Source organism: Oratosquilla oratoria, chromosome 15, assembly GCF_046742065.1.
Source record: "Oratosquilla oratoria isolate Oo_2021 chromosome 15, ASM4674206v1, whole genome shotgun sequence".
NCBI lineage: Eukaryota > Metazoa > Arthropoda > Malacostraca > Stomatopoda > Squillidae > Oratosquilla > Oratosquilla oratoria.
The window spans coordinates 66378001-66390263 of NC_134791.1; the positions used below are offsets into that span (position 1 = coordinate 66378001).

At 42.0% G+C, this 12263-nt stretch overlaps 1 protein-coding gene across 2 annotated transcripts in view; it reads left to right on the forward strand.

The window, feature by feature from the left end:
* Positions 1 to 12263, forward strand: part of LOC143033487 (ribosomal protein S6 kinase delta-1-like) — a 329868-nt gene that overhangs the window by 21509 nt on the left and 296096 nt on the right. For both annotated transcript variants that reach the window (XM_076198986.1, XM_076198987.1), the window contains exon 3: positions 2087 to 2198. In XM_076198986.1, the coding sequence (XP_076055101.1) occupies positions 2087 to 2198 (112 nt within the window). The remainder of the gene's footprint in view (positions 1 to 2086; positions 2199 to 12263) is intronic.

Sequence of the window (12263 nt, forward strand, 5' to 3'; positions counted from 1 at the left end):
ATTGCAGATATATGGTATAGGAAGAAAGCTGTTAAGAGCAGTTGAGTTTTTACGAGAGTAGTGGAGCCTGTGTTAGAAATTGAGAGATGAGTAGTTTGAGGCAAAGGTGGGACTTCGTCAGGGATGTGTTATGTCGCTTTGGCTGTTCAACTTATACATGGATGAAGTGGTGCAAAAGGTAAATGCAAGGGTAATAGGCTAGGGATTGGACTCTTGGAGATGATTAAAGAAAATGGAGAAAAGGGGGAGATAAGCCACCTGTTGTTTGTGGATGACACGGCACTTATGGCAGGATCAGAGGTGGGATTAAGAGAGTTAGTAACAGAGTTTGGTAATGTGTGCGAAAGAAGGAAGCTCAAGATAAATGTGGGTAAAAGTAAGGTAATGAGATGTACAAGGGGAGAAAGTGGCAGCAGACTGGAAGTGAGTATTAAGGGAGAGAGAATGGAGGAAGTGGATAGCTTTAGATACTTGGGTGCAAGTGTGGCAGGAAAAGGAGTGGAGGTGGAGGTAAAATATAGGTTGAGAGAAGCAAGTTAATGCTATGGGGTATTAAAAAGTGTAATGAGAAATAGAGATTTGGGAATGGATGTTGAGAGGAGATTGTATGAAGGGATTGTGCCAGCAGCACTGTATGGGTAGAAACATGGAACATAAAAGATGAAGAGTTTAATTGTGTTTGAGATGAAATGTCTTTACTTTTTCATTAGTAAAGACATGGGAGATAGGGTTGATGAAAGAGTATTAGGATGGTTTGGACACATGGAAAGAATGAGTGAAGAAAGACTAGTAAAAGAGGTATGGAAGGCAGATGTGGGGGGAGTGAACATGAAGGGACGTCCTAGGATGAGGTGGATGGATGGGGTGAAGGGGGCTTTGGGGAAGGGGGGAATGTCTGTTGAGGAAGGACGGGAGAGGACAGAAGACAGGGGTGAATGGAGAATGGTTGTATATGGATGATGTTGTGATGCATGAGGTGGAATGGGCGGGGGGATGGGGGGTGAGGTAGTATGTGTGAGCAAAATTTGATGCAGCCCAAAGGGATTTCTCCCCGTCTTCTCCTTTTCTGCATGGAGGGACGGAGAGGGGGGGGGGTCGCCGATTTAATGAAGCGGCCTTGCTGTGGATGTGCTGTGTCTTGCGACACTGCTTCTGACCCAGGGCAATGGACAAGGTGCAGGGATGACCCGTCATCCAGGAGGTGCTAAGATAAGAGGGAGGGTGGAGGGGTGTGGAGTGTATTCAGGGATGGAATGGGTGGGAATGATTTTATACCTTTTCCTTTTTGGCTACCTCCCTTGTAAGGGGGAAAAAGCCTTGGTATATGTATGTATGTATGAGATGAAATGTCTGAATAGTCTAGTAGAGGTTACTAGACTGGGTAGAGTGAGGTGAAGAGGAGAGTGAGGATGGAAAGGGAGTTGGGGGATAGGGTTGATGAAAGAGTATTGGGATGGTTTGGACACATGGAATGAATGAGTGAAGAAAGATTAGTAAAAGAGGTGTGGAAGGCAGAGTTGGAGAGGGTGAACATGAGGGGGCAACCAAGGATGAGATGGATGGATGGGGTAAAAGGGGCATTGGGAAAGAGGAGAATGTCTGTTGAGGAAGGAAAGGAGAAGAAAGAACATAGGGGTGAGTGGAGAATGGTTGTGTATGGATGATGCTGTAATGCATGGGAGTAGGTGGGGGATGGGGGGTGAGGGAGTATGTGTGAATGATATTTTGACACAGTCTGAAGGGATTTCTCCCTGTCTTCTCTTTTTCTGCATGAGGGGATGGAGAGGAGGGGTCACTGATTAAATGAAGTGGCCTTACTGTGGATGTGCTGTGTCTTGCTACATTGCTTCAGACTCAAGGCAGTGGGCGAGATGCAGGTCTGACCCGTCATTCAGGGGGAGCCAAAAAAAGAGGGAGGCAGGGGTAGTGAATGGGAGTGGAGTATATGGGGATGAAATGGGTGGGAGTGGATTTATGCCTTTCAACTTTGGCTACCTCTCTTGTAAGGCAGAAAAAGCCAATGGTATATGTATGTAAGTTATATGGCTTTAAGATTTTTTTTTTTCTTTTCTTTTTTCTAAACTAGATTTGAAGCTGATGTGATTGAAGAAAGACGTGCAGCATCTTTGGAACTTCTGCAGCACATCTCTCACCACCAGAAGCTTGTCAATGCTGAGTGTTTCATTAGATTCCTTCAGGTGAGGGGAATTGTTTACTTGTATTGAGGACAGGAGGAAATAGTTAATTTGAAAGAGGTCATGGTGCAGCAGTAAAGGATACAACAGGATAGGATGGATGGATGGGTGTTGAAGTCCTTAGAAAGAGGGAATCATGTATCAGGGATGTAATAGTCATTAATGCTATGGCCTCAAACTGGAGAGAAGCTCACTTTGTATTGTGGGTGTGAAGAAGGAAGAGTAAAGTACAAAATACTAAAGAAATTACACCAGTAATCATGTAAAAACTGGGAAAGAGAGTGTGGAAAGTAGAGGTGGATAAAGTGGGAAGATTGAAAATAAGATGGATGCATGGGGTGGAAGGATCTTGAGCTGGTAAGGGAAAAGGTAAGAGTGTAGAGTGGTTGTGAATGGATGATAAAATTATGTGGCCTGAAGGGATTTCTCTTTGCCTTTTCTATTTTTGCATGAGGGGACAAAGAGGGAGGGTTGCCATGTGAATGAAGTGGTGGGGCCCTGCTATGAATGTGCTGTGTCTTTTTGCAATGCTTCTGACCTGAGCAGTGGGTTGGGGACAGGCGATGGCCCTTCATCCACAATGAGCTAAGATAGAAGTGAAAAAATGGGTGATGGATGGGAAGTAGGTGTATGCTTTGGCCAGCAACCTCCCTTATAAGGGGAAGAAACCTTTTTGTGTGTATTTACCTAGTTGTATCTTACAGGAGATCTATGCTCATAGTGACCCATCTTTGTATCTTTAATCATCAAGTTTGTTCTTAAATTCTTGTATAGTTTTTGCACTCACTGTGTGTGTATTTACCTAGTATTTTATGGGAAAGGGAGCTATGCTTGTGATGTCCCGTCTCTGTATCTCGCAGTATCTAAATTGTTCTTAAATTTGTGTACGGTTTTTTCACACACTCTTATTTTGTTCAGTTTGTTCCATACATCCACCACTCTGTGGGGAAAGCTGTTCTTTTTCAGGTCTCTTCTATAACTGTCCTTTTTTAATTTCTTTCCATGTCTATCAAGGACTTCCATACCTCTCATGATTTTATAGATGGTCAACAAGTCTCCTTTTTCTCTTCTTTGTTCCAGGGTCAGTAGCTCTAGTTTTGACAGTCTCTCTTCATATGACAGCTCTGAAAGTGTGAGGACCATCTTCATAGTTGCTCTTTGGATTCCTTCAGTTTTCCTTATATTCTTTTTTAGTACTGAGTGACCATATTGTTACTGCATACTCCAGTCATGGTCTTATCAGTGTGACTAGTATTTTTCACCATTTCTTCATTCAAGTAAAAGGCCACTTTTATTGACCTCAGCAAGTTGTAGGTTTTTCTGACAATTTTGTTTACCTTTTTATCAGGGGACATGTCCTTTCTGATGATTACTCCCACGTCTTTTTCACATCCCACTTTCTTTACATCCTTTTTACCAAATTTATATTGTCCTGATATCCTGTTTTTACTTTGTCCAAATTCCATTATACTACATTTCTTAATGTTGAAGTTCATATCACACTTCTGACTCCATTCAACTCTTTCTGCAGTGACTCAGTCTATTTCAATGCTCACTATTCTCAACAATTTTGTGTCAACAGCAAAGAAGTTCATGTAACTGTCCACACCCCTACATCATTCACATGAATAGGAAACATTATTGGAGCCAGTACCAATCCCTGTGGAACTCAGCCAATCACCTCTTCCCAAGTAGGACTCTGATCTCTGAACACTATAATTTTTTTCTGTGCAGGATATCTTCCATCCATTCCAGTAGTTTACCTTGTAGCTCTCCTATTTTCAGTTTTCCTAATAGTTTTCTATGTGGCACTTTATCAAAAGCTTTTTGTAGATTTAGGAAAGCAGTCAGCCCATCTATCCCTTTCCTGTATTATATCTAATAGTCTTGAGTAAAAGCAGATCAGATTTGTGCCATATGATCTTCCCTGTCTGAATCCAGACTGTCTCAGGTTTAGTAAGTTGTTCTCTTCCAGATGTTTTGTCCATCTATTTTTGATAACTTTTTCACAAATTCTAGCTACAGTACTTGTAAAGGAAACTAGTCTGTAATTTGCTGGGTCTTCCTTGTTATCTCATTTAAATATTGGTACAATGTTGGCCTTTTTCCAGTCTTCTGGTATTTTTCCTTCCTTAAATGAACTACTTAATATGTGAGGTCTGTCCGGAAAGTATCCAGCCCTTATGAATATTTGCAGAACTGGTTGTACAATCCTAACAGAATTTGGTGGACACTGACAGAAGACCCTACTACATATGTGTGTGTGACCATGCTCCCATGTGACACTTTATTTAGCCTTCAGACAGAGTTGAGTGAAGATGTGTACTCTTTGACTGTCACATTGACAATGAATGAGTAGCTTTGTTTCTGGGTCATAGCCGTTGACCTACGATTTATCTCTGGTTATTACTTGTTTCAGGAAATCTGGGTCATTTGTAGCAGCTTGAAGGAAGTCCTGTGAATTTTCAGCATGAAATTCCTTCTGCTCACAGGTCAGAAGATGTGTGACGAATTTTGCCACCATGCATGTCATGTTAACATCTTCCGTCAAAATCTCAGAAACACTTGTCTGTGGGATATCAAGATAATTTTCTTATTCTCAGGCTGTCATTTGCTGATTTTCATAGATTGCTGTCTTCACATGTTCAACATTTATGGGTGTTCTGCATGTTGAAGGCTTTCTAGAATGTGGATCACTTTTGTCGGATTCTTAGCCTTTGAAGCATTTGTACCACATTTGTACCACATTTTTACCTATGCTTTACTCACTGAATGATCCTAGAATGCCTTCTTAATCATTCAAATAGTTTCCGTTAACAAATGTTTAAATTTGCATCAAAACTTGATGCAGATTTGTTGATCTATTTGCTTGTTGTCAGTGTGACGGTCAAATGATACACATCTTCACTAAACTATGTATGGTGGGTAAATAAGGTTTCACAGGGAAGTATGGCTGCTCAGGCATACACAATAGGGTCTTCTGTTATTGTCCAGTAAGTTCTGTTAGGATCACACAGCCAATTCTGCAAATATTCATAATGGCTGGATACTTTCTGGACAGACCTTGTATTATATATTTTGCCTACCAATTCTTCGCTACACTCCTTTAGAGTCCAGTTTGCAATTCCATCTGGGCCATGCAATTTCCTGACATCAAGGCTTGTTATTTGATCCATTATTTCAGTTCATGTTGCTATTATTTCCTCCATAGGGGGGATTTCACTTCTCGCCCATCATCCCAGTGCCATATGTTCTCTCCAGAGAAAACTGATTTGAAATGTTTACTCACGACCTCAGCCATTTCTATATCTTCTGTATATTTCATGTTCCCCTGGTGTGGTTTCTCATTTCATGCTTGTTTTTCAATTTACCATTCACATGTGGTTTCTCATTTCATGCTTGTTTTTCAATTTACCATTCACATATAGAATATTTTTAGTTGATCCTTACATTTTTCCATTGTCTTTTTCATAATTTTTTTCTTCCTTGTGTATTTTTACATATTCCTTTCATTGATATAGATTTACCACTTTCTAATATTTTTCTCTTTTTTCCATCTTTTCCAAGCATTATCTCTTTTTTTTTTGCCTATCTGTATTTTCTGTTTAACCAGCACTTATTACATTCCTTTTCCTGTTTTTGTCTTGGTACATATGTATCCACCCTTTCATTATAGATTTCCTTCAGAATCTTCCATTTTTCTTCCACTCACATCTTTTCATAGTGAAATTTATCCCAACTCATTTCTTGAACAAATTTCTTAAGTTTCACAAAGTCCATTTTACTATATACCAGTCTCTCTTTTCTGTATTTCTCATTTCTTTCCATATATATTTCCTCATTTAGTTCTAATTCAGGTAATATGTAGTCACTCTTCCCAACTGGTGTCTTGTACGCAATTTTATCCACAATTTCAGGCTCTGATGTAAAGAATAAATCCAGTCTTGATGGTTCTTCATTATTTCTATATCTGGTGTTTTCCTTTACCCATTTTGTCATTATATATTCCATAGTCATGTCAATTAGTATATTTCCCCATAATTCCTCTCCACCATTCACTGTCATCTCTTCCCAACAGATTTCTTTGGAATTAAAATCACCCATAAGTACCGTTTTTCCTTCATCTTTCAGCACCCCATTTAATGGAAGCCTTGTATCTTCTAACATTTTAGAGTAATCCCTCTCCCAAGAACCCATCTTTGGGGGCACGTAGATCACCACATTCTCTTTTACAGTTGAGTGGATGAGGTAAAAGGGGCATTGGGAAAAAGGGTAATGTCTGTTGAAGAAGGACAGGAGAGGACAGAAAATAGGGGTGATTGGAGAATGGTTGTGTATGGGTGATGCTGTGATGCATGAGGGAGTATGTGTGAGAAATAGAGTGACACAGTCCAAAGGAATTTCTCTCTGTCTTCTCCTTTTCTGCATGTGGGGATGGAGAGGGGGGGGGGGTTGCCAATTTAATGAAGTGGCCTTGTTGTGGATGTGCTATGTCTTATGACACTATTTCTGACCCAGGGGAGTGGGCAAGATGCAGGGATGACCCATCATCCAGGAGGTGCCAAGATAAGAGGGAGGGAAGGGGGTGGATGGGAATGGAGTATGTTGGGGATGGAAAGGGTAGGAGTGGATTTTATGCCTTTGTTTCTTGGCTACCTCCCTTGTAAGGGGGGAAAAGCCTTTGGTAAATGTATGCAATTTGATAAATGAGGGAGGCTTCATTATCACACATTTTACATCCAACAGACATATATTCATCAAAGTCTTATAAGGGATGAAGGGCCATCCCTAAACCTTGTTCACTGCCTGGGTCAGAAGCAATGCAGAAAGACACAGCACTGCAGGACCTGAAAGCCAAAGCCAGTTGACCCCCACTGTTTCATTTATAGCATTACCCTCCTTCCTCATCCCCTTGCACAGAAATAGAGAAGACAAGAAGAAATCCCTTCCATTTACAACTCTTCTTCACTCACACCCATCTCTTGCCTTCTCCCTTCCCTGCTCAACTGACATTCCCTTTTTTACTAAGGCCCCCTTCATCTTATCCAGCCACCTCATTTGTGGTCTTCTCAAGTTCACTTTATTCACCTATGCCCTCCACATTTGTTTTGCTAGTCTTTCTTCACTTATTCTTTCCCTGTGCCCAAACCATCTTGGTGTTCTTTTATCAACCTTATCTGCCAGCTTCCTTTTCAATCCAACTATTGTCCTTGCCTCTTCATTACTCACTTTATCCTCATAACATCCATATTCCTCAAACATTTCATCTCGGAAACTTTTTAATTTCTCCTTTCTGTCTCCCTTACATTCCAAGTCTTTGCCCCATACAGTGTCATAGACCCAATCACCCCTTCATATAGTCATCTTTCTGTGCCCATCCCTAAATCTATTTCTCATGACACTTTTTGGTACCCCAAGACATGTACTTGCTTTCCTCACTCTACAGTTTACCTCCAACCCAATTCTTTAATTTCCTGCTACATGTGACCCTACATACTTATATTTAAACTATTCACCTTTGCTAGTCTCTCTCCTTAATGGCTTACCTCCAACTCAGTGCAACCCTCACCCCTTGCACATCGTATCACAATATTTTTATCCATATTTAGTTTCAACTTCGTCCATTCACATACCTTCCCAAACAGTCACTTATCTGCTTTAGGCCCATATCTGACCCAGTCACAATCACAGTGTCATCAGTAAACAACTGGCTTTGCTCCCACTTCCCTCAACTCTCACTGACCATCTCCAATCCCCTGCCCATGGCCTTTGCATTTGCCTCCTGTTTCATCACAATATCCATGTACACATTGAACAACATTGGTAACATAACACACCAGGCACAGCCCCACCTTCTCCTCAAACCACTCTCACCCTTTCCAGCTTTCACACATCTCTGCTACTCAAGTAAAAGCTTTTGACCACCCTTAACAGGTTTTCCCCCATCTCATATATCCACAATCAATCTATTGCCCAAGGCCTTTCTTTCAGAAGGCAATCACCCTCCAGGAAACCAGCAACAACCTCTGGTGAGGACTATAAGTCACTTAAAGAAGAGATGTATTGTTGTCTGGGGATTGTTATTGTGGGGTATTATGGTATAAGGTGCTCTGTGTCTTCTGTGTTGTGGTTGCATCTGGGACAGTTTGAATCTGTAGCCAGGCTTATTTTGTGCTGGTACTATCTTACCCAACGAAATGGAAAGAATGAGTGAACAAAGATTAGTAAAAAAGTTATGGAACATGAGGGGATGACCAAGGATGAGATGGATGGGGTAAAGGGGCATTGGGAAAGAGGGGAATCTCCACTGAGGAAGGACAGGAGACAGAAGATAGGGGTGAATTGAGAATACTTATGTATGGATGATGCTGTGATGCATGAAAGGGAGTGGATGGGGGGATGAGGGGTAAGGGAGTATGTGTGAACAAAATAATTTGATGCATCCCGAAGGGATTTCTCCTCGTCTTATCTTTTTCTGCATGAGGGGATGGGGGGGGGGGTTGCTGACTTAATGAAGCAGCCTTCCTGTGGATGTGTTGTGTCTTGCAACTTTTTCTGACCCAGGGCAGCGGGCAAGATGCAGGGATGACCCATCATCCAGGAGGAGCCAAGATAAGAGGGAGGGAGGGGGATGAATGGGAGTGAAATGTGTGGGGATGGAATAGGTGGGAGTGGATTTTATGCCTTTATTTTTTGGCTACATCCCTTGTAAGGGGGAAAGAGCCTTTGGTATGTGTATGTATGTCTTTATCTTCAACTCTTATTCTGATCATTTCCACACTGTTCCCTTCATTTGTAATCTTTGTCACATTTAAATTTTTCTTAGCCAAGAACATGACTCCTCCACTGTGTTTTTCCTCTCTATTTCTAAACCAGTAATTATATAATCCATTTCCAACACTTAGGTGATAGTGGATCCCTTAATTTTGTCTCAACATTTGCCATTATGTCTGGCTTTGCTTCTGACAAGTAATCATTAAGTTCATATAATCCTGAAATTAAACCATTTATATTAGTATAAGCCACTTTCAATTTTCTGTACTCTCCATCTCTTTCTTTGTTCCTTTTGTTGCCTTTTCTTAAAGATACCATTTCCCTGTCTCATGTCTAACACTCTCCAGAAGAACTTCTTTTTCTCAGGCTCTGTTCTTTTCTCTCTTTTACTACAGCTTCACTTAATAATGTCTTCTCTCTTTCTCTTTCCTCAAGGTTCACATCTCTTTTTTATCCATACATCTTTATAGTGCTCACTATTACCTAACTTGTTCTTGCTAGTATCTCTTCTGCTGCCCTTTGTGACCTTAATTTGATCTTTAGGGGTCAATTTCCTTCTACATACCTTCCTATTCTATGCACTTCCTCTATTTCCTTTTCTAATTCTTGCTCTTTATCTTGTATTACTCTCAAAACATCTCTAAATATTTCTCTTCTTTTTCTCTCACAAATCTAACTAGGTTCTTTTATTTTAGACCAAATACTGTCTCTCACCAAGTTTTCCTTTTCTTTGATTACCTGAATGACTGTTTCCTAAGTTTTCTCTTGCAATTGTTGTTGAACAATTTCTTTAAAAGATACCTTATCTTTTTTGTGATCTTTCCATTGTTTCTTGAGTTGTAATATTTTTACTTGTCTATGCTTCCTCCAGTTTTTTCGGTCATTACCTTCATTTGTTCATTCACCTCTTTTATGGTCATGTTATTTGCTTTATCTTTGCTTTTCAGTTCCTCATTTTCATGTTTTACCTCGGCCAATTAATTTTTTAGGGCATTCACTTCCTGAATTGTTTCATAATTTTCTTTCTTTGATTCACTAATCTGTAATACACATCATGTTCATCCCTGACCCTTGAGACAAATTCTATCAAAGCTTTCATTTCCCTCTCTAGGCCTATAATTCTACTCAAGTTATCTCTTTCATACCTTTTCACAAGCAAAGTTGCCTGGGTCAGCAGTGTATGGTTTGTGGGTTATGCATACAGAGGAGGGACACGACATGTGCCCTAGGAGTCTAAAGAGTAACTGGCCCATGGGCGAAGGTGCTAGTTGTTGTAAGCACACAGAAGAGAAGGGAACCATTGTTGGATGTATGAAAGGGCTTTTGTCCAGGGGTGTCACTATTGGTCAGAGCACGCCATTATACCATTCCACACTATTGCATACTGTGCTAGTCTCCTATGCCAATTACACTATACCACACATCCCCCCCCCCCAACTCTGCTTGCAGAAGTGATGCAAGGGGCCTGGGTGTCCGTGAGCTGAGGCGAGGAGCAGGGGGCGGGTGGGTCCACAAATGAGGGCTGCAGGTCCACCATTAAGGGACGTGGCACAATGGTAGCGGTGTCGCTGGGGGGCAGGGCCACCGGGCGGAGGTGTTGCTGATTGCACCACCAGATTCTTCCACTCAGGAGGCTAATTTCGTAGTCCCTGGATCTGCTGTGGCCCATGACCACGCCGACCTTGTCCGATCCTGAATCCGCATGGATTGGCCTACGCTCAGATGAGGGAGGGCCCAAACATTCTCGTTGTATCGCCAGAGCATCTGGGTGGCCCAAGCTGCAACGCAGCAATCGCACTCCTCCGAGTGAGCTTGCCATTCCGCTGAGAAGGACTTCGGGTGGGCCAGGATGCATGTGCGGAGGGGGCGGCTGTACAGGACCTGGGCGAGTGAGCAGCCAGCCTGGGATGAGGTGTTCCGTAATTCAAGGAGACCGCAGTCTATGTTGCCGGTGGGTGCGGTCTTAACCCGTCCTGTACGCAATTAGGTCTCAAAAGACCCCTTTTAAAACCGAATATCTGGCCATCCTGGTCAATCTTACCGATTTTGCCTAAACTTGCTTAAATGCCTTATACTACCCACCCGCAGGTCCCCATAAAATAGTAAGGTCCAACTCACCTTGGTTTGGCCACAATAATCCTTCGAAATTGTAAATGTGGTGGTCGCCGACAATCGCGGTGGAGGGGAGGAGAGGGAGGACGGGGTGTGGGGGATATGTTTTTGGCGTCGGGTATGCGAGTTCATTTAGTATTATAAGTTATTGGCACTGTATTATGATTATGACAGTGGAAACACTATGGAAACACTTTGTATGGCTTATAAATACTTCAATCTTATCATACAATAATGCAGGAAGCAGTAGGAAACACCATAATATTGGATATACGCACGTACGCATCACTTACGCACAATACTAAAACTACGCTTATCGGTCTATCCTAAACTTATTATTATTATTATTGTGGCGAAAGGGCATGAATGAATGTTGCATAGTGTGCCTGGATGGTTGGTATGGACTTGGCGTGATTTTTAACGTGTGAGTTATGCGCGAGTCAGAGCAAAAGCAATGGGTAGCGAGGGTATGCGTGGGGGGACGCCAGAGGGGGGTCCCGGCGTCGCCCGCCATACCTCGCATAGCAGCAGAGTAAGCCTAGAACCGGTGTTGAACACACGTGTAAAATCCTCATATTCGTTAGTTAGAATAAAGTGAAGAAAGTGACACTCCTGCCTTTCCCTGACCTGGACAGTTGTATGCGTGAGCTTCTGTTCATCACTCGTGACATAAATGATCATGCCCACGTGAAGGAAAAAGGTCAGTGAAATGAAAGAGAGTGAATAACATAACATTATTGTTACAGATTCACTCTCTCTCGTCTCATTTCACTCACCTTTTTCCATTGCACATGGGCGTGATCATGGTGTCATGAGCGAAAGACAGCTCACACCTACAATTGTCCGGGTCAGGGAAAGGCAGGAGTGTCACTTTCTTCACTTTATTCTAACTAACGAATATGAGGATTTTACACGTGTGTTCAGCACCGGTACTAGGCTTACTCTGCTGCTATGCGAGGTATGGCGGGCGATGCCAGGACCCCCCCCTGGCGTCCCCCCATGCATACTCTCGCTACCCATTGCTTTCGCTCCGACTCACGCATCACTCACACGTTACAAATCACGTCACGTCCATACGAACCATCCAGGCACACTATGCAACATTCATTCATGGTCTTTCGCCACATTATTATTATTATTTATTATTGTAATGATATTTTCTTTCTTTTTCATTATTTTATA